Genomic DNA, 27,080 nt, shown 5'->3' on the forward strand with positions numbered 1-27,080 from the left:
TTCTAGCTATTTTATGATATACTTTACTGTTCACCATGGTCACCCTACTGTGCAATAGAACACCATAACTTATTCCTCCAATCCAATTGTAATTTTAAATCAATTGACCGACCTCCATTCATTCTCATCCTCTTCTCCTCAGTCTCTGTTAATCACTCTTCTTTCTGCTTCAATGATAACACTTTTTTTTTTTTTAAGATTCCACATACAAGTGAGATCATGAGGAATTTGTCTTTCTGTGTCTGGCTTGGTTTATTTAACATGATGTCCTCCAGGTTCACTAATGTCACAAATGACAAGATTTCTTACAGCTGAATAATATTCGCATTTTCTTTATCCATCCTTCCATTGTTGGACACTTAGATTGATTCCATATCTTGGCTATTATAAATAGTGCTGCATTAAATAACGAAGTACAGAAATCTCTTCAACATCCTGATTTCATTTTCTTTGGATATGTATTCAGCAGTGGGATTGCTGGATCATGTGGTAGTTCTATTTTTAATTTTTTGAGGAACTTCTATACTGTTTTCTATAATGGCTATATGAGTTTACTATCCTACCAACAGTGTGTAAAGTATTCCCTTTCCTTCACATCCTCACCAATACATAGGTGTTTTTGTTGTTGTTGTTGTTGTTGTTTTATGATAGCCATTCTACCTGGAGTGAGGTGGTATCTCATTGTGGTTTTGATTTGCATTTTCCTTATGATAAGTGATGTTGAACATTTGTTCATATACCTGTTGGCCATTGATATGTCTTCTTTTGAGAAGTGTCTGTTAAGGTGTTTTGCTTATTTTTTAATCAGATTATTTGTTTCTTTTGCTGAGTTGGTTGAATTTCTTATATATATTCTGGATATTAATCTCTTATCAGATATATAATTTGCACATATTTTCTCCTGTTCTGTGGGTTGGCTTTTCACCCTGTTAATAGTTTCCTGGGCTGTGCAAAAGCTTTTTAGTTGGATATAATCTCTGTCATCTTGATCTAATAATCGTTAAGAGGTGAAGCAGTAATACAGCATTTTTTGGTCCTAAAATACTGTGATAACTACTATACAAGTCTGTACTTTATCTTAGAATAGATTATCCAAATTTGTTTGGTGGCAAGATTCCAGACATCAAGAGTCATCTGAAATTGTATCTCAATGTATTTGTTACTGAGTTCAAACAGTGAAAGATTTTAAAGTTAAATTGCAGACAAGACATTCCCCCAAGTATTTGAGTCTACATCTCTAAAAAAAGTCTGTCTACATAACCACTCTATTTTCTCTTCTAACAAAATTAACAGTAATTTCATAATTTCATGTCACTCAGATCTATTCAGATCCACTCAAATCACTCAAATTTCTCTCAAATATCTTTTATACTGATTTGTTAAAACTGGGATCTAATCAAGGACCATGTTATACAGACATTTTGTCATTTTAATTAAAAATAAGGGCCTTACATTTATCAGTGATAAATTTTATTTTGTTGGTAGTGCCTCTTTGGGCTTGTCCAGTAATCAGCAAACTTTTTCTTAAAGGGCCAGAGAGTAAATATTTTAGGCTTGTGGTTCATTTGGTTCTTGTCACAACTACTCAGTTGTGCTGCGTAGTCATTATGGAAACACACGGGCATGGCTGTGTTCCAATAAAACTTTTGCAAAACAGGCACTGGCCCATTGGCTGTAGTGTGCTGACCCTTGCCTAACCTATTATGATCTTGGTGTTTGTTTTTTTCCCCTCATCTGTAACTGTTCTCAAGTTTTGCATCAATTCATTAATAATACAATTAATATTCAACATTGGTGAATCCATCTGTCAGTAATAGCCACCATTTAATGAACACATACTGTATGCTATATACTTGGCATGGATAATAATATTTAATCCTTAAAAGCACCCTGTGAGGTACAGGTGGTATTATCACCAATTTATAGATGAGAAAATGAGGATTTAGAGAGCGGTTAGGTAAGTGGCCCAGTGTCACATAGCTAAATGGGAACACTAGGTCAGAGCCCCCTTTTATAAGGCTTATGTTATACTATCAAACAGATACGAAGAAACATCGTTCTAAAAGGCAAATGTTAGCTTTTCTTCATCTTGATTCTAGGCATGTGTTGAGAGACTGTCAAGTAATGTGTTGGGATTGGGACACAAAATGTCTATTTCCTAATCTACTATTTGGGGAGCTTTATAAAGGATATGAGGTTACTTTGAATGGCGTGTCTTTCTTTTAGAAAAGAGTTATCTCTAGGAGACCATGTGGGTTCCTATTGTGTTTGCAAATTGGTCTATTATCAGTCCTCCCCTGCTTCTGCCATTTCTTAGATCATAGATGGTAATTTTGTGGTTAGAACCTTGAGGCCCATTCCTCTGTATCCTCAGCTTCAACTTGAGTATACTTTAAGTAGCTAGATTCTTCTTTTCTGTATTCTCAGGTTTATTTATTCTCTTGGCTTTCAATTAGATTTTAGATTTATTTTTGCTTCGTTTTTATGACAGGGTTTATTGTGGCCTTTCAGTTTAAATATCTTTCCTGGTGTGGAAAATTTTAAATGCAGTAGTCTTTGATGCAATTTGTCGTAAAAGCCAGAAGGTGGCGATGTTTTCCAGTTAAGGTTTCAATTCATTGTAGTTGCTGGAGTAATGTTTTTGAACACCACTAGAAAGAGGACCAAAAATACAGATGATGTGTTCTTGTACACAAAATCTTTGAGTGGGGAAGAATGTGCTTTAACTTCTATGATGTATTTTAATAGAAAGCTAGAAATATGCCACTTCCTGAAGGGCTACAGTTTTGAAGTTTGCTTTTTTTATAAGATATTTGACAAATCACACTAAGCCATTTCCTTGAGAAACAGGACAAAACACCTGATCAAGCTATGTCTTAATATTAGGCCTTGGGCAGTGGGCAAATAATTGGTATTTGTATTTAAATCAGAATGGGAACAACTATTTTTCTTATATTAAACCTAACATATATATATATATATTTGTTTTTTTATTTTAAAACATCCAGACTTTACCAAAAAAAAAAAAAAAAAGTCACCCTGCTGTGCCAATTCTCTGAATAGAACAGTTGTTAACATTTTGGCAGATAAACTATGTAAGTGCATGTGTAGATACATAAGCCAAAATGAACTCATAATTAGACATATAATTTTTTCTACTCTGGCAAACATTATGGACCTCTGTCTACATCTCTACATCTGTCTAGCTTTATAATTTATAAACTCCATTTAGTAGTCTATTATATTAAGACTGTACTGTATTTAACTAGTTCCTTTTCATTGGATGTGCAGGTTGTTTCTGTTATAAATAAAATTGCCATATATCATCTTATTATACTTTGGTCAGTTCAGTTATTTCTTTTTTGAAATGGAGTCTTGCTCTGTCACCCAGGTTGGAGTGCAGTGGCGCGATCTCAGCTCACTGCAACCTCCGCCTCCTGGGTTCAAGCAATTCTCCTTCCTCAGCCTCCTGAGTAGCTGGGATTACAGGCGTGCACCACCACGCCCAGCTGATTTTTGTATTTTTAGACGGGGTTTCATTGTGTTGGTCAGGCTGGTCTCAAACTCCTGACCTCGTGATCCACTCACCTCGCCCTCCCAAAGTGCTGGGATTATAGGCATAAGCCACCGTGCCCAGATGAGTTCAGTTATTTCTTATTGTTACTGGTTGACTATAGTTCCACATATATTTGCATTTTAAATTATCTGAATACACACAGCCAGAGTATCTCCTATAGAAAGTTTTTGTACCAGACTGTAAGAGAACACTGATTTACTCACACTTTCAACATCGTTTGATATTTGCCAATATAAGTAAGTGTCATCTTATTCTTTTAAGTTAGCATTTCCTCAATTACTAGTAAATGCAAAGAACTGCTAAATAAACGATTAGTCTAAGAAAAAATGAATTTTAATATCGTTAGAATTAAGGGATAATGAAAACACATATCCAACTTCAGTCACACCTAAGACACTGGGTTATCATTGTCTTATGTGTTTATACAAGAAAAGACAGTTAAAAACTAAAGTATTAAGTATTCAACTTAAATACTTTCATTTAAGAAATTAGAAAAAGAATATATTAAATCTGTGGAAGGAAGGAAACAATGGACATGGGCAAAAAATTCACTAGAGAGGATCAGCTACTGATAGTTTGTTCTGAGAAGAAACCAAAGCGGAAAAAAAGCAAGATTGACGAGAGCAATAAAAAGCAGGAATAAATGATACTACAGTGAAAAAAGGGTAAGTAGGCTACAACAGAGACTTTAAAAGATTATTAAGACGACCATGAAGAATTGTATGCCCAGTAAATTTTAAAATTTAGAAGAAATGGAAAATTTAATTTAGCAAAATAGACTTGAAGAAAACAGAGACATGAATTATTTTAAAACTCTTGAAGAAATTGAATTTAAAAGTTTAAATTCAATCTAATTTAAAAATTAGAAATTGTCTTAAAAATTTATCAAACAAGAAACAGTTCCAGATAATCTTCAGGTAACGTCTTCTAACCTGTCTTCCAGAGAATTAAAAAAGAAAAAAGAAATAAGCCACCTTAAATTGTCTAATGAGTCTAGTATAATCTTGATGCTCAAACCAGATAAGGACAATACAAGAAAGGAAGAGTATAGGCTAATTTTACCCAATAACTAAATGAAGTATTAGCAAACCAGATTCATCAATAATCTTTTAAAAATCAAGAATTAATTGGATTTAGGAACATAACACTGTGTTTGTATAACAAGTTTAAGAGAAATATATGAGAATGATAAGACTGCAATTGAAAGTAGAGGCTTTCTCTGGAGGGAAAGGTGAAGAGGATGTGATTTGGAAGAACAGCATGGGGAGGCATCAGTTGTATTGTAATGTTTATTTTTTAAGCTGAATGATAGGTACATAGCTGTTCATTGTGTTCTTTTTGCCTTTTTGTATATCTTAAATATATGGTAGTGCCATGATTAGCAGGCTTAATAGCCTTGTGAGTTTAAATGTCACTTTCAAATGCTGTATTTTTGGTGGAGTTGCTTAAACACATTCCCCTTGGAATCTATACAACCAATTAAAAAAAATCATGTATAAACCACCATGAAATATAATGAAGTGTACTGTATATGCATTTTCATGAATGTTGTGTCAAAGGGCTTGTAGGAAAAAAAGATCGTTAACTCTTTTGCATTCAGTGAAAATAGGTGGCTTTGGAAATAGTTTCAGCCTTGCTAACAGTTTTTTTTTCATGCTTAGAATTAAAAGAAATAATCTGGAATTCTGGGTAGATGAGAAATTTAATATAGTTAAGAGTTTGAAATGTTGGATTTCATAGCGTTCATACACCAAATAATTGAACATTTACAATGTTTCAGATACGATGTTGAGTCATGGGAATATATAGACCTATAAAACAGTCTTTCACCTCAAGAAGCTTAGAATTTAGTAGGGGAAATAGGTGATTCTGATGTTTAACTGTAGGTACCGTCGTAGTCATAAACAACTTGGAATATTTATTCCCTTCTGGGAATTAGTTTCCATCTTTCCTTTAGCTGTTTTATTGTTTTTCTTGTTTTAAGTTAAACAAAGTAGTGAGTCTGTGTTTTCAACAATAACCTAAGCCTTTGAACTACTAATATTTAGTTAGACCTGTTTAACCCATCGATAAAGTATGTCACTACACTTAAAAATACAAGGGACATGTTAGGCAATCAGATGCTTTGTAGAAACTGAGCCATTTGTCGGCCTGTCGCGGTGGCCCACACCTATAATCCCAGCACTTTGGGAGGCCGAGGCAGTGGCTCACGAAGTCAAGAGTTCAAGAGCAACCTGGCCAAGATGGTGAAACCCTGTCTCTACTAAAAATACAAAAATTAGCTGGGCATGGTGGTGGGTGCCTGAGGCTGAGGCAGAGAATTGCTTGAACCCAGGAGGCGGAGGTTGCCGTGAGCCAAGATCGCGTCACAGCCCTCCAGCCTGGGCAACAGAGCGAGACTTGGTCTCAAAAAGAAAAAAAAGAAATTGAGATTTGTCTGTTTCATTGGACTGTCATTCTAATTATCCTATTGAAAAGGGATATAATATGTTTAGCTTTAGAAAGTAAATCTTTGTTAATATCCAGTTCTGTGCTCTCGTTCTACAAGACAGATGAACTGATTGCAAGTGGGCCTTTTTTCATGCTTCGAAAAATGTGGTCTTTTATGTAGGTTGCCTCTTTTAAAAAAGTACTGACTTTTTATATTGCATCTTTAATTGAAAACTTCTTATTAAAGCAATCTTTTCTGAGCCTGCTTTTCAGGTTACTCATATTATAAAATATGAATACTTAGTAACTTATGATGAACTATTCCCATGACCTTATTTTTAAAATTTAAGTTGCTGAAATGATGAAAAATCACAAATTTTGAATTTCAAGGCTTCTTTTTTGCATTCACACGGATTTTCTTTACCCTTTTTTTTCTTGACTTAGTTTTACTTATATTGTCCTTAGTGTTGTCCCCTCAGGCAGAACTCAAAGTAGTAAATTCAGAGTAGAGTAGAACTCAAAGTAGTAAATCTGAGTCAATTTGTTTTCTCCTATTTGATATAAAAACAAGTAAAATAGTAAATTTGATAGTTGATTCGCATGAAGTTTCTTCTTCAGTAGTTGCCTTGTGGTAGCTTATCCTCAAGGGATGTGCAACAGTTAGGATTAGGTTTGGCTGTATATCACAGAAATCCAACATGAGGTAAACTGATTTTTCTCTCATACTCATGAGGTCTAGAATTAAGAAGAACAGGGATAATAAGGAGATTCACAGCGTCAGGGGCCCAGGCTGCTTCTATTTTGTTGTTCTACCATCCTCATCCTCATTGTCTCGTGGTGCAAAATTGGCTACTTGAGCTCTAGCTCTCATATCCAACCTCTAGACAGCAAGAATGAAAAAGGGCAGAAAGGCAAAGGAGCCCTTGCTGGCTTAGTTGGTTGCTCTAAGTAGGCTTCCCAGAAGATACATAACCATTTTATTTTATGTCTCATTGACCAGAACATATTCAGGTGGCCAGTTGGCTATACCAGTTGTTGCCAGGGAGGCTGACATCTATACTATTTTATTTCTGCCACATTGTACCCAGCTAAACATCTGAGCTCTGATCATTATGAAGGCAGGGTGGAATGGATGTTGGGGTAAGCAGCCAGGAGCCTAGCAGAAAACCTGCTGCTGTCAGATGGCTCAGTAACTGGGCTCTAATGTAATCATGGGAAGTAGTGCTAAGAAATCCTCTGCCTGTTGATTTGAACTTATTTCATCAATAATTACAGTCATTTACTGTTACAATATCCTAGATATATATGCTAAGTACTTTTCATACATTATATAATTTTCACAACACTGCTGTGTGGTAGGCATGGTCTATTCCATGTTACATATGAGAACACTGAGACACAGGTTACATAACTTGCCCAAGTTCTGATAGCTATTAAGTGGTGAGTCAGACATTGCACGTGCTTAAGACCAATGGTAATAAACTGGCCCTGTGCCTCTGCTTTTTAATCTGTTTGCCTATATATCTATCCATCAGTTCCTATTGTCACCCCTGCCTCACTCCTCATACATAAAAATTATTTGAGGTAGCTCAAACATGCACAAATAACAGAAAAACAAAAAGATACACAGATTGAAGGGGAATATGGGAATATAAGAGTGAAAAAATATAATGAAGTTGAGGTACAATTGATACACAGAATTGAATGCCATATGGTCTTATAGAGGTGTCAGAAGTCTTGGTCTGGTTTGCCACTGTGTTCTATCAGAAACTGAAAGGCAGAGAAACAAGACCTTCTTTATTTAGACTCTTGGCCCCTTCACTGTTTTAGTTATATAATAATTTGAATCCTTATTATAAAGAATACTAGTTTTTTACATTGTGGCTGCAAGGAATTTTAAAGACAACTATAGTATGTTTTTATCATTTTCTGATCTTTTTGTGAGTTAAGTCAAATTGCCATTGTTTATTTTTTGAAGTGTGAAAACGCAAAGAGAGAATTTTTTAGCTGGGTCATGGGTCACGTACTTAGTAAAAACTGGGGCTTGTTTGTTTGTATAAATCATAGGAGTCTTGGCAAATACATGTTGGAAGATTCTGATCTTGATAAAAATGGTATTATGCAAATTATTTGATAGAGCTCCTCCTATACACTCAAGTTTGCAAACTCCTTGAGGACAAAAGACTTTGCCTTAATCATTTTTTTCCCTCCATTATCTTCAGTGTATAGGTGTTCAGAAAGAAAATAATGAATGAATGGTTAGTAATGAGAAAAGTCTGTTAGTAAATGTTATTCATATTTTTGCTGCTTTAAACTTAAGTCAATTACTCTGTTTGAAATAGAAGTATGTCATATTTTTTATAGTACCAGCAAGTTGCATGAGAAGGGTTATATGCCACTAATGGTTAGACATTGGGACCAGAGTCCAACCCTTGAACGCAGTGCATTTGGGGATTTGTCATTACTGTGGTACACCTGGAACGTAGTGTTTGTAGAGGTGAATAGCAGGAGATAAGTCTGGCAAGCTCCTGTCAAGTAAAAGTTACTTTTTAGTTTAAGGAATGAAAGTTAGGCCTAGATTTTGAAATATATTAGATGTCATGTTAGCTTTTTAAAAAATGACATTTTTAGTGGGGAAAAGAAAGGACATGATTTGGTTTGTTTTGACAGAGTCTCACAGGCTGGAATGCAGTGGTACGATCTCAGCTCACTGCAACCTCCGCCTCCCAGGTTCAAGTGATTCTCCCACCTCAGCCTTCCTAGTAGCTGGGATTACAGACATGCACCATCATGCCCGGCTAATTTTTGTATTTTTAGTAGAGACCAGGTTTCACTATGTTGGCCAGTCTGGTTTCGAACTCCTGACCTCAGATGATCCAACCACCTTGGCCTCCCAAAGTGCTGGGATTACAGATGTGAGCCACTGTGCCCGGCCACGGACATGATTTGATTCTAGTAACATTTGAAAAATAAATAATATAGATTCATTTTTTACATTTCAATTTCAAAATTGTGAAAAGTGAATTAACAACATTTAAGTTTAATGACTTTATTTTGTTTTATTTCTCAGGATGTGATCTTCGTGGTGGAAATCTAAATTTTAAAACCACCCCAATGGATGCAGACAGTGATGTTGCATTGGACATTCTAATTACAAATGTAGTCTGTGTTTTTAGAACAAGATGTCATTTAAACTTAAGGAAGATTGCTTTGGAAGGAGCAAATGTAATTTATAAACGTGATGTTGGAGTAAGTATCTGAGTTTTCGTATTTGTACTACATAGCCTAATTTTATAGTTCTATGACTAATACTAAAATGTATTCATTCTACAGATAGTTTATGAGCACCTTACCATGTGCTGGTTGTCCTGGATACAGAAGTGAGCCCTGTAAAAGCAATCCCTCCTCTCATGGAGGTGCAAGCTTTTGTACATAGAGTGCCGGTACCTGAATCAGCAAAGAACTCATTGGTTACAGAGACATTTTATTGTTCTCTCAATTTATTTTAACTGAAGAAAGGGACCTTTATATTCGCACATGTACCTATTCAAATATAATTATATTTGAATTATATTTGAATGATGCCTTAATATATATTATAATTTTTATAGTATTTTAATTGTCATATTCTTTAACAAAGGTAGATGGTTTTCTTTCATAACAAACTGCTGAAAATAATATGATTTATATCTTAACCTGGACATCTTAAATTTTAGTTTTTGTTAAACCTGTAATATTTTAAAGCCTGAATATTAATAAGTAATAATAAAACCTTAGTGTTTTGAGATTAACATTATAAAAGACATTGGATGTCATTATAAACCAAAGATTGATGAGATGAATATGTATTTTACACATTTGTTATGAAAATTAAGAATGTATCTCAAGGCTCTATTTAGCTTTAAAAATTAGATGCCAGGATACCTATGTAAATTGCCATTAATTAATTTTTTTTTTTTTTTTTTTTTTTTGGTGAGACGGAGTCTCACTCTTCCTCCAGGCTGGAGTGCAATGCAGTGGCACGATCACAGCTCACTGCAACCTCTGCCTCCCAGGTTCAAGCAATTCTCCTGTCTCAGCCTCCCGAGTAGCTGGGATTACAGGTGCACACCACCACGCTCAGTTAATTTTTGTATTTTTAGTAGAGACGGGGTTTCACCATGTTGGCCAGAGATGGTCCCAATCTCTTGACCTCGTGATCCACCCACCTCAGCCTTCCAAAGTACTGGGATTATAGGCGTGAGCCACCGTGCCTGGCCGTCATTAATTCTTAGTACTAGAAACTAAGTAAAGATGAATTAAATTCAATTAAAAATTTCAGTGACTCACAAAGATTTTCAAGTTTGTCAGCAATCCCATCTTTCCTTTAGAAAAGTAATAAATATGTCTGCTCAAAAGTTTAGAGAGGAATATGCCTAACACTGCTTTGGTACTTCAGCATGACATATGGAAAGGAAGTAGTTTTTTTAAGGCAGGTTAATTGAAAATTCTGAGTTGATAGACAAGCTGGTGGTGGTGAGAGACAATTAAATGTAGGATAAACTCAGTCAGGTGTTTCTCAGTCACTTGTATATGAAATTTTATAATGTATTTTAGTTCAAATTTTATCTTGATCTTTGGTAAATTTTGAGTCTGCCCAGATTTAATAGCTTTCTAGTTTGATAATATGGCATATGACAGAGAATGAAGAACACAAAATGTAACAAAAATTTTAAGCAGAAACATCTGATTCATTTATGTTAGTCAGTGAGCATTTATGTCTTTCTTACATAGAATGAGCATCTAACAAATATTTCCATTAATGAAAAGTTGGAATGAAAATTTAAATTTGCATATTTTCTTGGAGCTTAGTCCTTGACCTATTTATACACACTCTGTAGTTATTTCATTGTAACCCATAGCTTTAAAGGAATTTCTAATTACATCTCCAGCTCCAACATTTCTCCTTTATTCAAGATGCCGATGTTGAACTTGAGTATGTAATAAGCATCTCAACTCTAGGATGCAATATAAAGTAGTGATGGGTACCATGAAGCAGCAGAAAGCAGAATTAGGAATTAGAAAGCGATGAAGGGATGGGTGTTTCAGGGAAATGATTAGGGAGGGCCTCTCTTCAGGAGGTGACATCTGGTAAGAGACCTGAATGAAGTGAGAATACTGAGGGGATAATATTCCAAATGAAAGCAACAGCTACTGCAAAGCTTCTGAGGCATGAACAGATTTGGTGTGTGTGAGGAACCATGGAAGTTCCAGTTATGTGACTGGGGTGGAATGAGAGTTGAATTGTTCATATACTTGGAGTACATTGATTTCAAGTATATAGAGTGAGAGATTTCTATACACCTTGTATTTTTAATTAATCAAATGTCTTTTTGGATTAATATGTTCTTTGTATTCAGTATTGTACTTGATTTCAGAATGGTAGATTTGGAGAGCAGTTATTGCAGTCTTGGATAAGCTTGGAGAGTAGTATTTGGACATTAATATGACTATATAGAAAGAACCTTATGTGAAAAATAATGCTTATGAGGTAATCAGATTCTTTTTCCCCCCAGAAAGTATTAATGAAGCTTAGAAAACCTAGAATTACAGCTACAATTTGGTCCTCAGGAAAAATTATTTGCACTGGAGCAACAAGGTAAATGCTACTTAGGTTTTTTATTTTTATTTTTTACTTTTTCCCTAATGGAAAGGACATTTTCCTAGACTTAACAGCAAAATCATATGTAAAGTTTGTTATGTTCCTCAGTATAAAATTTATTTCCTGTGTAACTGATAATCTTTTTCTTTCCTTAAAACTGTAGTGAAGAAGAAGCTAAATTTGGTGCCAGACGCTTAGCCCGCAGTCTGCAGAAACTAGGTTTTCAGGTAACGTTTTCAAATAGTATCTAAACTACAAATATTCAAGGATTTATTTTTATAGAATTAAAAATTGTAATAGACTCAAGAAATCACTATGCGTACTACTCTTATGATTAAACTTTTTCTAGGTTTTTTAATACTGCCCCTCAGTGTGAAAATTAGTAGCAAAATTTGGCTATGTGGGTATTTGTAAAGGATCCTAGCTTTTTCCCTAATTCCTTTCCCATAAAGAGACTTGTTTCCTCACAAGTTAATTTCCTTTTCAACTCTTTTTTAAGTGTTTTCACCTCTGACGTACACAAACAAAATGGTTTTTGGTCATCTCAAGAATGCCAGGTCAGAATGGTGAATAGAGAATGGCAGAGGCTGTTGACATGGACACACCAGCTGGCAGGCTCTCACACTTGTAACGTGACTGTCACTGGCATGTCAGCCTCATCACTATAACTTGATAGAGGTATACCTTTGAATAAAACGATTACATATTATGGACTTGCTAGGTCACTTGCAAATGATGAATAAATGAAAGATAAAGATGAGAATGGTCCCTGAAGATGAGGGCAAGACTGTCTGGGATTGAGACAAGTTTGTAGAAGTGGGGATAGGAAGTTACCTTTCCCTCTGATGACTCAGTCTCTCTGAAGTAGAGGGCGATAGGAAGAGACTGAGCGGCTGGTGGGGAGTGGGGGTTGGTACTTGAGGAGGGTGGCAGTAGAGAGAGGCTTGAGTTGTACTGTGATTTGAGAGTGCTGCCACTTTGCGGTTTCCTGGCTTTGTGCAACTGCTGTGTGCAAGGCTGAGTTGAAGGATAGTTCGCTCACCCAAAATTGTGGTTTTAGGAGGAATGTTTGAAAAGATAATGAGATGAAACATTGAAGATGTTGGTTGGAGTGGCCAAAGTTATTAATGTTAACAGCATTATTTTCGGCCTTGAAACTTCTTTTCTTAGTGTAACATTAGAAGTGTTGAGAGAAATCCCAATTAGTTAGAAACAACTTTATCACTCTATCCCCAGAAAGAAAATAAACATCTAGCTAATCTCACAGAAATGTCATTTTGCCTTATTGCATATGAGAAAAACATCTGACTTTTGGAGCCCAGTGTACACTCTGTATTTACAGACTTTAAAGTGACATCTTTTCCATTTTTACTCTAGCAGGATGACCTGGACTTAAATTTTTTCCCTCATTATTCTCTCTCCTTTCTCAGTAGTTTTAAATATTTCATTTAAAGTATTAAAAAATTAAACATATGATTAGAAAGACCCATACTGTTTTGATCATGCAAATACCTCAGGTTTTAATTTTTTTAATGGAGTTTTTGAGCTTTTTAAAAAACTGAATTAAAGCTTTCCATGCTACACAACTTACAGTACTAAACATACACTTAAAATGTTTTTGTTTTATCTTGTTTGCTCTTGTTTTTAAGGATTGCCATGATGAGCAGATTTTTTGTTTGTTTGTTTCAAAATAAATTTATTGAGTTTTACTTCTCTCCTAAAGGTAATATTTACAGATTTTAAGGTTGTTAACGTTCTGGCAGTGTGTAACATGCCATTTGAAATCCGTTTGCCAGAATTCACAAAGAACAATAGACCTCATGCCAGGTAAGTCTTTGAAGCAATTTATCTTGAGAGATTACCAAATTTGAAATTACTAGTCAGGGTATAAATATTTATATTAATTGTGGCTTATTTTGTGTAGTTACGAACCTGAACTTCATCCTGCTGTGTGCTATCGGATAAAATCTCTAAGAGCTACGTTACAGATTTTTTCAACAGGAAGTATCACAGTAACAGGTATTCTATGATATCGAAACCACACTTATCAATTATGGATTGAATGATACAAGATGCTCATACCAAGATAGAAATAATGTGTGATTTGTTCCTTTCAGTCACTTCTGCCCTTTAGAGGAACCAGTCTCCTGACTTTTAACACTAGATGCATTTTACCTACTTTTGTACTATTTATAAACGTTACACTTACTATTTTGTGCTTTTTTCACTCAGCATTATCTTAGTGAGTTTCATCTATATTATATTCTATGTAGTTGTATGTAGATCATTCATTCTTATTGGGCATTTGAGTAGTTTCCAGTGTGGAGCTTTAAAAATATTCTGGTGGGCCAGGTGCATTGGTTCATGCCTGTAAGCCCAGCACTTGGAAGGCTGAGGCGGGCTTATCACAAGGTCAAGAGATCAAGACCATCCTGGCCAACATGGTGAAACCCCGTCTCTACTAAAAATACAAAATATTAGCTGGGTGTGGTGGTGAACGCCTGTAGTCCCAGCTACTCGGGAGGCTAAGGCAAGAGAATCATTTGAACCCGGGAGGCGGAGGTTGCAGTGAGCTGAGATCGCACCACTGCACTCCAGACTGGCAACGGAGTGAGACTCTGTCTAAAAAAAAAAAAAAAAAAAAAACAAACAAATATATATATACATATTCTGGTATATGTATCCATAGTATGATTTTTTTTTTGTAAATTCATGATATCTTACATTTAAAATTCTCATGAGAAACTCATAAATGTCACAGAGGTTTTACATAAGCAAAATATTAAATATAATTGGTACCTGTTTGTCATGTTTGTCTTGCTATATCTTTTGAATCTTTATTTGGAGAAAGGGTGGTTTCAGAAAACTAGGCATTCATGTCAAAGGGTAGCATTAACATGCTGTGTGACATTTTAATGGTACTATGATTATAAATTGTACAGAGGCATTGCTTGGGAGTCAGGCCCAACCTTAGGCGAAAAAGAATTAAAGAAAATGTCTTTAATATCCTTGAGCTTTGTTTTTTCTTTCTTCAATCCACAGAGGAAAATAATTTAGTCTCTCAACAAATAAACTTTAGTTTTGACTCATCCCATGGGTTTTTCCATCTTCCTTGGGGACTTTCAAAACGTATTCCCAAGATCCCACCTGCATCTTAAATATGGGATGATAGGAGACGAGTCTGTTTGTTCCCTTCTTTCAGCTCTCTGTTTCTACACTTTGGAGCCTGGATGTCTGAGAAGCCACAAAGCCTATTGAACAATCTCTACTAAGTATATAATAAAACAATGCATATGTAAAACTCTGTATTTACTGAGTTACTAGATATTAAACAAAACAATAACAAACTGAAGACAATTCACCTGGTTAAGCAGTATGCATTGTTTACTTAGATCAGGAATAGCCTATGAAATGTTACTGAATTGGTTCCCATGAGCAAAGCATAGCAAGGTGGGGGTAAAGTGAGTCAGGAAGGACCTGACCAAGATAGGATGTGTGGTTAGGACTTCCAGAGAGTTTACAGTGGGTGGATTTGTTTCCTGGGTCTTTCAAAAGAGGTTAAGTGTGTATTGGTGAAGCCATTTTTATTCAAAATTTTATGAGAATAGTTTTCATTGTCCTTTTTTATGTTTCTTTTTAGCGATTTAAATGAAAGATTACATTTTTATAAAGTTGTTCAAGAATTAGCATAATGCATGGTCACCTCGTAGCCTTGTGCTTTTTTTGTTTTCTGTTGACTTGTATAAGCTCTGAGGGTGAAATGACCAGATTGGTAATAAATATGTGGATACCCAGTGGTGGTAAATCTGTGGGGATTTTTAAACCATATATTTTAAAACAGCATTCTGGTTTCCCAACATTTTGGTAGCAGCTTTGTTTCACTCTGCTGTGTTCCTCCATATTCCTGAGCCTCTGTTGTAGCCTAACCAGAAGCCAGATGATAGTGATTTAAAGGATAGCTGTTATTTAGTCCCATGGGTTACTCCTTCCTTTCATGTACATATTAGATTACAGTGCTTTTTATATTAGTCCATGATAGTTTGTATGCCCTAAAACAAAGTGAATAACCTCATTTTGTGTTTCATATGTCCTTTAATTGCCCAGAACAAAATCTGTATTATTTTTACTTATTATGGCTATGTGTATAATTATATGTCTAGTTTTCTTTTTTTTAACAGTTAACTTGATATTCTATACCACTTGAATATTTTTAATTCTGGAAAATCAGTTTTTCCTAGTGCTCCCTTTTCCACCTCTTCTCACTCTTTCCTCCATTGTGTTTATTACAGGGCCCAATGTAAAGGCTGTTGCTACTGCTGTGGAACAGATTTACCCATTTGTGTTTGAAAGCAGGAAAGAAATTTTATAATTCACCACTTAATTGGTTAGAATCTCTAACTGAGCACCTTTTAAACCTGCTGCACATTGGACTCAAAAGGAAAACTGGACCAACAGTAATTGAGGAAATAGACTCTTTTATTCATTCACGGCTACAGTGTAAGCTCCAGTCCCTTTGGATTTTATTCCAAACCTTGCTGTAATATAAAAGGAAGTTTACAAGACATGATATTGCTGCTTTTACAGAAGGACATTCTATTTATTTTCGCAGTAATTCTCATGTCCCCATAAGCAGAGCTGTCACAGTGTGCACTACCTTAGATTGTTTTATTGTCGTCATTGTTATTTTTTTCCATTTTGAGCTAATGTGTTTTATTTGTGAATAGTCTTTTACATTTTTGTATGCTGAATATGGGCACCAAAGAACCTGTAAAAGTTATCTTTTTCAATTGAATGTGCACAAATAAAAGTTTGGAAAAGATCTCTCTTCATTCTATAACTTTTATTCCCCATTTTCTATTTTAACAAAAATTGTATTCATACTTCTTTTTTTTAAAATCTATGCAAGCTTAAGACTTCGGCTAAAGTGTGTTGGCTTCTTTTTGAAGTGTATTGTGTGTGTGTGTGTGTGTGTGTATATATATATACACCACATGTGTATAGTATCTTTTAATGCTCTGTTACCAAATAACAAATAGGAATTTTTTTTCTTGCAGATTAGAAATAAAAACGTGTATATAAACTCTAGGGAACCAGACTAGAAGTTTATAGATAAAGGATAATGTTTTATGTTGCTAATTTAATATGATAGAAAATGTTAAATAACTTGTAAAGGTTAAGAAATTGTAGTTTTAAGAAGAGAAACCTCTTACCCACTAGATGGAAATGAGAAAGAAGCTGTGATGAATGATGCCTCATTTGGACCTTTGTTTTTCTGGAAAGACTCAACACCTGTAGTTGTAGAGAAGTGATTGAGGTTCTTGACTTTAATCTTGGGTTGGTGCCCAAGCCTATACTAAGAGTCTTGTCAGAAGTTGGTAACATGGAGATGTTTTAACAAGAAGTGCCCATAAGCTGCCTCTGTGCCACAATGTAATTATCAAATAGCCCCACTTGAATTTGAAAGCCATTTTGTGTGATACTGTCCTTCCCCTTGCTGTATCTTATTTAATGGAGTTAAAGAGTGACTATTCAGTATATGAGATTGCTACTCTTAAAGTTATAATAAATATGCATTTATGAAACAGTGTCTCTGGCTCACCCAGGAGCCCTGATGTGGTAATACAGGATCAAGCTGTAGTTGTGCCCTGTCATTTAGGTTTAGGAGTATAGTGTAACCAACAGTGATTATACCTAGAAATAAAGCTGAGTGGAGAGTCCAATTAGCTTCTCAGGAGAAACTTAATGGGGACAATATTCCAACACAATGTTCCACAAAAACTTGTATTTCCAAAATGTTTTTAAACCTTTGTGGAAAAATTGCAACATCCTAACCTCCATATATAGTACATTTTCCTTACTATATTATAAAATCCTGAAAACCTAGCTTAGGCACTGCACTGAACAACACATATTATTTTTATCTTTTTTCTTCTCAATGCCTTCCCTAACCTGCTTCTTATTCCAAAGTGGAAAGCAAAGGCTAACTTACATTTTTCCTTCTTGTGAAATATTTCATTGAGATTTTTAGACTTTTATTTTTCCTTTTTTTTTTTAAAAAAGTGTTTATTTCCTTTAAGATTCAGTAGGATAGCCAAATTCATAGAGAATAAAATTACATGAAAGAGTTACAAGCTCACTGTTTTAAAGACTTGACATTTTTCGTTTAGTTTTAATTAACAGTAATAAGTCACCTCCTGTTTTGCAATGTTCACCAAAAAAAGAAACATAGAATAGGGGGAAAACATGCTTATATAGCCAAGGTACAGATCCAGATGATGTAACCTTTTTAGTATTTGCATGACTTGAAAACTGGGCAGATCAATAGCTAATCGAAGTGCTTTATCTGAAGGGAGAGGGTAAAGACAGTGTGACCAGGTTTGTTTTCAGGGCTGCCAAGTGAGCCTCACCTAAGAGTGTCCATGGGTAATTCGCTAACCTTAACAAAGATGGGAAGAAGTGAGTGCTCTGATGTCTTCTGCTGGCTCTCCATAAGTACTGTAAATTTTTTTTATAAATAAAAACTGTGAATATATATGTACAAGTTGTAAGTATTTCCCCCTTTTTATTTTTGAAAATCAAAAAGCTTGATTTGGTGTGGTGCAATGGATATTGGATAAAAATTTGAAGACAAAATTGTTTAGTTACAGACTCAGGATAATAAAAGAAAAATATAAAAGAATGCTCAAGATACTGAAGTCAAGGTCACTAGTAATAAACTGGCTAGGTTGATAAACTATTTCCTGCCCATTTATATGAAGGGCTAAACAAAAAATACCTGAAGTATATATAGTGTTTGAACTATAAACACGGAAGGAAACATGGGGCAGAACACACTTCCCTTCTCTTTCCAAAAACAAAAAACAATGCATGCTCTGATTTGCATATGAAATACACCATGATAGAATTGAGATCTCCAATCTCCTTTCCTTTTAGCTTCCCCCTGCCAATTTTTATACAGATAATACACTGCAGATCCAGGCCTTTTAGTCAGTCTCCTGAGTCTCTGATATAGTTTTACTACTTACATAGGTTTATAGTCTCTCCACATTGTTATAAAGGAATGTAGTAGATCATGTTTCCTTATATGACATTGGGACAGTTTGTTAGGAACCAATAGGAAAATTCCAAGCTAAATAAAAAGGAGCTTTGGCTCTTAGGATTCTCTTTTCTTCAGGTTAATCATATTTTAAAATTCTTTTTCAAGTTAGGTTGTTCGTGCTTTTAAGTTTTTTGTGTGTCTTCCATCACTTAAATATTAGTAATTTAATATGTTATTTGGTTCAAGATTTGATTGTGGATTTTCTATCATGCCCAAATTTTATTAGTAAGACCTCTTACCAAGTCTTTAAAATCAACTGGAGAAGTAAGAGAACAGTTCGTCGTTGTGTGGGTGAAACCCACGTTGCTGGTACAGGTGGCCATCATAGAAAAGAACATGAGGGAATTGTCCTGATGTCTGAATGTCATTTATTGTGTCTTCAGTTATCTGAACGTCATCGTCAGTTATAGCCTGTGTACCGTAACCTGAGGTAGTGATATTCCTGAGGAGTGTGAAGAATTGCAGGACACTGGATTACTATACATTGTCATGAAAGCCTTACAAGGAGGCAGCTTTTCTAGGCTTGACTTAATAACTTCAACCTAATTGCTTAGAGATTTGGATAAATAACCTAATGGCCTGACTCCTTTTCTAATGTTTTACTAACAGCTACTTCTAAATAAATATGGTCCCAGGATTTTAAAATTGTCTTTTCTATGCATTTTTTAAAAATGGAAAAAAATGCTCATTTTTCTCAACTACTGCGGAATTATTTTAATATTTCACAATATTAACATGAAATTCATAAAAGGATATTTTGCATTAAATTATAGTTTATAGTTCATAAAATAAGCTCTATAATCTTTATACTTGTTGAATGTAACTAGGAATTACCACTAAAATCCTAGCCAGGACCCTCTCCTAATCTAGATAGAATATATGGGCAGTTGTCCACACTGTGTGTTGTGGTTCTTTTTTGCGTAAGATCCAGTGCAAGTAGTGTCTTGGTAGGCAGAAACTGTACCCTCATGTCCAGACCACTTGTGTGTCTGAATAATAAAGCTGCGACTGGCCTCCGTACATACATAGCTTAAGGCAGAGGTTGATGTCTTCACTAGGACATAGTCTATTCAAAGGCTGCTCTGTGAAGAAGGTAGAAAGTATTAAACCAGCCAGTAACTTTTTTTTTTTTAACCTGATATCCTTCTCAGAAAAAGAGATCACTTAGGACCTTGTACCTCATCTACCTTTTGAGGTTCCTTCTGGGGAAGAGGGGGATTAAAGGCTGTCTTTATCATTTCAGAGTGTCTCTTCAAAAGCAGTTCCATGACACTGAAAAGAGCACAGGAGTCGCAACTGTGCATTGGTCCAAAGACACCCTCCTAAGTGTTCTGGCACTATCCACGTTCAGAAGGTGTTGAGGCCATTAGGTCTCTGGTGAAAGCTGCCTGGATTGGCCCCTACCACACAGCTTGTTACACTCCAAGAGCTGCTCCTGGGGTTTTCTTTTTTGAGGCTGTTTTGGCACTAATTCTTCTTGGTGATGACTCATAAAACAAATGTTGTTTTTCACGTAGTTCCTGAAAGAGAAAGAGGCACTAATGAAAATGTCATTCTTAGTTTACATGAAAAAAATGTGTAGGCTATTATTTTTTAAACCACCCTGGGGCTTTAATGTTTTAGCTATGCAAAAATAAATACACATTTTTATTAGGAATCCTGCTGCATCATGAAATACAGTATGCCACAGACTTTGGTCAATCTCATGCAAGGGGTAACGGTGTCTTCTCACAATACAATCCCAGCAGTCAGCTCTGTGGGGAAGGATTCCAAGGATAGTATTACATACAGAGAACCAGTGGAGGTTTCATCCCAGACCTTATTTTTTTCCATTTCTCAAACTCCAGCAATGTGCCTATATTTATATCTCTTCTATCTTCTACATTATGCCTTACTCCTGCATTAACAAATTTTTCTACAGGATTCTTCCCATCAGCATAAAAAGATGCTATTGTATTTTACCTTTACTAAAAATGAAGAGCTGCCTTTGAACCTCCCTTTTCAAATACCTTTTTCTGTAATTTAACCAATGATTTGAGTGGCCACAATATGTAGGTAGTATGGGTTGAGTAGATAAAGACTCCTGTTTTCAAGGAGCTTACTTAGGTTTTAGAGGGGAGACGAGCTTATAACTTGAAGTAGTAAAAGTGCAAATGAGAAATAAACGGGGAAGGAGAAAAAAGGGGTTAGTTGGGTGGGAGAGGACAGACTGTATTATACAGGTGGCATCTCTCTAAAGCACTGACGATGATCAGAAAATGGAATGAAGTTAGGGAGGGAACTCCTGCAGAGAATCCCAGAGACCTGAGAAGTTGGGGCAGGGAAACGGTTGGTATCTGGAGGGAAATCTGAGGAAGGTATTTTTTCAGGATGGGAAATACTGCAGCTTTGTGCGTGTGTGCGTGATGATAATCCCATAGGAGGGGGAAATTGATGCAGTCAGTGTACAAATGGAAGCATTGGCCTTTGCAACAAGGCAGTGTGTGGGCGTAGATGTAGGTAGGTTAGAAGATCTTGTGGCAGGAGGACAAGGTGGTCTCAATTTATTTTCTCAGTGAACTAAAAAGCAAAATAATCAGAGTGAAGAAGTGGGAGGGGTCCTGGAGGCTTGGGAAAAGTATTGGTGTGAAGTAATCATCTTCGAAAGTAGGAACGTCAACTCACCAGGGAAATGTGGTATATTGCAGGATATTCCTCAAGAGCTACTTGAGATTTATGTTCATAAGGTTAAAACAAGGCTGATCAGCATGGTTGTGTGTTTGATTCAGCTAGGTTTAGCTCCTTGAATGCAGGGTTAAAATAAACTAAGAGTTGACTTGGTCAGTTAAGGTTTGCCTGAGTGATGGAGGGAGAGAGAAGAGGGTAAAGGGAGAAGGGGAAATGCAAAGAAGTGGCCTTGGTGGGCCATGGAAAGTAGGAAGCAGGGTAAGGAAGGAAGGGAGAGCATGGGCCTCCAGGTCGTCGTGGGGCTGAAGACTTGTTGAAGTGCCAGTACTTGAGGAAGTGGGCTGGAGAGATGAGTGGTTAGAGGGTGAGTGGAATGCTTGTGAATGAAGCAGTGATTGGAAATGAGTCTAGGGCGTGACCATCCTGCTTTTCTGTTCCCCTTCACAGCAAAATTGATGCAAGGAGTGGACTGTTGCTTCTTCACTTCACTTCCATTTTGTCCTCCAACCACATCAGTCAGCTTCTGTCCTCTCATTCCGCTGAGCCTGTGGTTACATCTGTCTTTGTGCTTGGCCTCTCCAGTCCCACCTTCCTACAACACTTCTGGCTTTCCTCCAGCCTCACTGTTGGCTTCTTTTCAGTCCCTTTTAACACTCTCTTCTTTGCTCGGTCTCTAAGTTTGGCACAAAACTGGGCCTAGTCCCTTCTCTCTCTGTTCTCTGACCAGATAAGCTTATCTGGCTTCAGGACTTAAATACCACTTATAAGCTGATGGCCACCCACATTTGACTCTAACCCCTAGAGTCTCCAAATTTCAGACTTACGTATATCCAACTGCCTACTACTAATGTGTCTATTTGATGTCTAATGGACATCTCACAATATCTCCAAATCCGAGCTCTATTCTGTCCTGATCCCTGAAACCTAGTCCTCTCTCAGGCTTCCGCATCTCACCATCTGTCCAGTTTCTCAACTAAAACTTGCAGTGTCATCCTGACTACTTCATTACCTTATTCTTGTATCCGTTTCATTCATGTTTTTTCATCTATTCAATGCCGAGCTTCGATTATATGCCAAGGAATTGTTCCAAGTGTTGGGAAACAACAGTGAACAAAATATACAAAATTCCCTGGCTTCATGGAATTTAAATATAGCAGGAAGAGATAGACAATAGACCAAGTAAAATATAGTGTTTCTGCTTTGGTTAAAACTGAAGGATTGGAAAGTGGGTGCAGAGTTGGCTACACAAGTGGGATTTGAAAAAGAGGGACAGGAAAAGTCTGATGGAGGTGAAGCAGCAAGACAGGTGGATATCTAGGAGAAGAGAATTCGAGGCAGAGAAAACAAGTGCCAAGATCTGGAGCCTTGAGCATGCCTGATGTGTCAGGGATGCAGCCTCTGGCCTGTGTGGCTGTGAGAGAGGAAGGGGAGATTAGCAGGCTGTGCAGGGCTGGAAGGGCATTGGAAGGCTTCTGCTCTTGCTGGAGAGCCACTGGAGGTTTTGGAGCAAAAGAATACCTTGATTGCATTTTAAGGGGTCATTCTGGCCACTGTGTAGAGAACTGATGGGAGGGGACAAAGGCAGAAATGGGGACCAGTAAGTGGGTATTGCAGTAATTCAGGATGGAGATCATGGTGACTCAGACCAGGGCAGCCGTGAAGGTGTTCGGGCTCTGGATATATTTTGAAGTAAGAACCAACACAACTTCCTGATAGACTGAATGTGGAGTATGTGAGAAAGAGGAAAGACTCCAAAGTTTGTGGCCAGAGCAAGTAGTAGGATAACATTGACATCAACTGAGGTGGGTAAGGCAGTGAGTAGAATAGGTTTGAGAACATCACAGGTTCAATTTAGGGCATGTGAGGTATTTGGTATCTGTTAGACATTTGGAAAGACATGTAGAGTAAGCAGTTGAATAAACAAGCCTTGAATTCTAGAGAGATAGCTAGAGATATAAATTTCAGACCCTGGCATATCAATGAGATAAAAACTGTAAAATTGGCAGGACGCGGTGGCTCACGCCTGTAATCCCAGCACTTTAGGAGGCCTAGGTGGGTGGATCACGAGGTCAGGAGATCGAGACCATCCTGGCTAACATGGTGAAACCCCGTCTCTACTAAAAATACAAAAAAAATTAGCCGGGCGTGGTGGCGGGCACCTGTAGTCCCAGCTACTGGGGAGGCTGAGGCAGGAGAATGGCATGAACCTGGGAGGCAGAGCTTGCATTGAGCTGAGATGGCACTCCAACCTGGGCAACAGAGCGAGACTCCATCTCAAATAAACAAACAAAAAAAGAAACTAACATTGACTGAGATCAACTGGCCGGTGAGGGTGATAGAGAAGTGGTCAGGGGACTAAGCCCCAGGGCACACCAACTTTAAGAGAGGAAGCAGAGGAATAGAGACCCATAGGTAAGAGATAACCAGGGGACGGGTCGCAGAAGGATGTGAGGCAAGCATTTCAGGAAGGACTATCCCCAGCCAAACGCACTATCTCCAGTCAAATGCTGGGGATAATCTAAGATGAGGAGTGAGAATTGACCACAGAGTTAACCAACATGGAGGTAATTGGGATGTTAAAAAGTAATTTCAGGAGCAGAGTGGCCATAACAGTCTCATTGGAGCAGCTTCGTGAGAATGGGAAGAGCAGAAGCACAAGTGATGACAGCGAATATAGACAACGCTTTAGAAAAACTTGGCTATAAATAGTACCCAAGAAATAGGGCAAAAGCTGGAGAGAAAAGTGGCACCAAAAGACCTTTTTTTTGTTTTGTTTTGTTTTTTAAAAAGATGGAGAAAGAATCACAGCAGGTTTCTGTGCTGATGAGGAGTAGGTAAAGATGCAGATGATGCAGCAGTGAGCTGGGAGAATTGCTGGAGAATGTGCCGGAGAAGGGAGAGAGGAGAGAGGGGGTGAAGGGGGCTCTCATAGGAAGGACTGCATTCCTACATAGGCCCTGGAGGAATGGTTGTGTATGTGGAAGGGGTGGAAGTTTCCCCCTGATTATGTCCATTTTCTCAATGAAGTCAGAAGCAAGGCCATCAGTGAGGAATGAGGAAATGAGGAGGTTTCCGGAGAGAAAGTGATCTGGAATATGTGTCTAGGAGAGAAGCAAAGTTAATTGCCTAGGGATATGTGTGATTGCCACATGTGATTGAAGGCCACTTAAGGTCCGTGGTCATGATGGAAAAAGAGACCCAGCACTAGAATCGCATGCTTTCCCAGCCTCCTTCAGCTGGATAGCTGCAGACACTTACTATGGCACACTTTAAAGTGTAAATCAGATCATGTCACTGCCCTGCTTAAAATCCTTCAGTAGCTTCCACTGCAATTAGAATGAAACCAAACTCTTCACTCAGCCTGCAAAGCCCTGCACACTAGTCTCTACCTACTTCCTAACTCATTGTCAAAGATTACAGCCTTCTTTCCATTTCTGGAACAAGTCAAGTGTGTTTCTGACTTAGCCTTTGCACTACCTGTTTTTTCTGCCTGGATTTTCTCCCCTATCTTCCAAGGTTGGCTCTTTATTACCCAGGTTTTATCTTAAATGTTACCTCTCAGAATAGCCTTCTCAGATCCGCCCAGTTGAAAGTAGTCCTTTAGTCACTTACTATCTAATCAGTATACTGGAAATCTCATGGTGATTGTACTCGCTGATAATGTTATTGTAGAACCTAGATCAGTGCCTGGCACATAGTAGATGCTCAATAAATATTTGTTGAATAAATGAATTGGACGGATGGATGAATGAAGAAATGGCCACATCAAATTAACTGCTAAAAGTGAAAAGTAAGTTCGCCTCAGAACTGAAATATTTACAAAACATTAACTTGTTTGCTTTCTCCATTTGTACCCACTTAAGCTGGGGGGAAAAGCAAATCACAGCTGAAACAGCAAATATGGCAAACATCACATCCCATTTTGAGTTTGTAGCTTGCAAGGCAGAAGTTCAAAATAAAATCTTTTCAAATTACATTATTGCAGAAATCTTTTCTGACCTCTCAGCTGAGTCACTGTTTATTTTATAAGAAACTTAACATCCTTGGAAGAATATTTGTTTTTTCAGCTTTTTAGAAATAGGGGTAGAACCCAGCTCCAAATGTAGAGGAAAATGCTAAGCAATGTGTAGTATCATGTTTGAAGTTAACTTGATATTGTAGTTTCCTTTCTTAGAAATAGACATTGGGATTTCTACATCAAAACTGTTACCTTGGTGACAAAAGTTGATTCATTGTTTTATTAACTTGTAAATTCATGAAGGCTCTCTTAACTCAGCAGTGTCGTTCCTCATTCTTCAAGTTCACCTCAGCTTCTGTGCACAAGCAGGTTCCGTGGGCTTTCTACCACCTCGCATTTCCTTAACTAATTTGAAAACTTACTGTATTTTTTTGTCTCTGACATTTCTCTGTTGGAAACCTTGTTTAACATATACCCTTTAGATACTTTGGTCAATTTACATAAGCCAGGCTGCTCACATTGTCATTTTAAAAGCTTTTGCCAACCTGTTGGTTCAGCTCAGAAAAGCCTCTGGCTCACTAGTATTGCATGAATAGAAGTTAACCAGGAGGCAAAGGCGGGCAGATCACGAGGTCAGGAGATCGAGACAATCCTGGCTAACACGGTGAAACCCCGTCTCTACTAAAAATACAAAAAAAGAAAAGAAAGCCGGGCGTAGCAGCAGGCGCCTGTAGTCCCAGCTACTTGGGAGGCTGAGGCAGGAGAATGGTGTTAACCTGGGAGGCGGAGCTTACAGTGAGCTGAGCTCATGTCACTGCACTCCAGCCTAGGGGCAACAGAGCGAGACTCCATCTCAAAAAAAAAGTTAACCTACCATGTGACGCAGCAATCTTATTACTGAGTATATACCCAAAGGAAAATGAATCATTTTAGCAAAAGGACACATGAACCCATACGTTCATTGCATCACTATTCATAATGGCAAACATGTGGAATCAACCCAGGTGTCCATGAGCAGTGGATTGGATAAAGAAAATGTGGTATATATACACCATGGAATACTACACAGCCGTCAAAAAGAACGAAATCATTTGTAGCAACACAGATGGAGCTGGAGGCCATTTTCTTGAGTGAACTAATGTAGAAACAGAAAAGCAAGTACTGTTTGTTCTCACTTATAAGTGGGAGCTAAACATTGGGTACTCATGGACATAAAGAGGCAAAAATAGACACTGAGACGACTGGAGAGGAGAGAGATGGAGGTGGGCAAGGGCTAGAAAACTACCTATTGGGTACTATGTTCACTACCTGGGTGACAGAGTCATTCATACTCCAAACTTCAGCATCATGCAGTAAACCTTTGTAACAAACCTGCACATGTAGCCTCTGATTCTAAAATAAATGTTGAAAAAAAAATTCTAAAAGCACCTTTTCCTTTTTGTCCTCAGTACTGGGCTTCCTCATGGTTTATAGCTAGTAGGGATTACTACTGCTGTAATGACTTTAAAATGTAAAATTGTTTTGCCATCTCATCTTTCATAATTGCCTTTATTTTTGTTCTTCATTACAAACCTTGCAGTTCTCCTATAGTCTGTTTAGAGGTCAACAGTACCTTTGGCTTTTGGTCCTCTCCTAATTTGCAATTTATAACTTTCTTAGAGAGGGTCTGGATTTAAGTTTGAGTAACTGCATGACTCAAAAGTAACAG

General features: G+C 37.1%; 2 protein-coding genes across 3 annotated transcripts in view; one reads left to right on the plus strand and one right to left on the minus strand.

Moving 5' to 3' along the window:
• Positions 1 to 16,467, plus strand: part of TBPL1 (TATA-box binding protein like 1) — a 35,447-nt gene extending 18,980 nt beyond the window's left edge. For both annotated transcript variants that reach the window (XM_004044708.4, XM_055392001.2), the window contains 6 exons: positions 9,078 to 9,256; positions 11,563 to 11,645; positions 11,812 to 11,875; positions 13,372 to 13,475; positions 13,573 to 13,667; positions 15,938 to 16,467. In XM_004044708.4, coding sequence (XP_004044756.1) covers positions 9,122 to 9,256; positions 11,563 to 11,645; positions 11,812 to 11,875; positions 13,372 to 13,475; positions 13,573 to 13,667; positions 15,938 to 16,017 — 561 coding nt within the window. In that variant the 5' untranslated portion in view covers positions 9,078 to 9,121 and the 3' untranslated portion in view covers positions 16,018 to 16,467. The remainder of the gene's footprint in view (positions 1 to 9,077; positions 9,257 to 11,562; positions 11,646 to 11,811; positions 11,876 to 13,371; positions 13,476 to 13,572; positions 13,668 to 15,937) is intronic.
• A 3,165-nt stretch (positions 16,468 to 19,632) lies between these two features.
• The window catches only part of SLC2A12 (solute carrier family 2 member 12), a 61,843-nt gene continuing 54,395 nt past the window's right edge, over positions 19,633 to 27,080 (minus strand). Inside the window, exon 5 of the mRNA XM_019029774.4 lies at positions 19,633 to 20,267. Coding sequence (XP_018885319.3) covers positions 20,114 to 20,267 — 154 coding nt within the window. The 3' untranslated portion in view covers positions 19,633 to 20,113. The remainder of the gene's footprint in view (positions 20,268 to 27,080) is intronic.

The sequence above is a fragment of the Gorilla gorilla genome, chromosome 5, assembly GCF_029281585.2.
Source record: "Gorilla gorilla gorilla isolate KB3781 chromosome 5, NHGRI_mGorGor1-v2.1_pri, whole genome shotgun sequence".
NCBI lineage: Eukaryota > Metazoa > Chordata > Mammalia > Primates > Hominidae > Gorilla > Gorilla gorilla.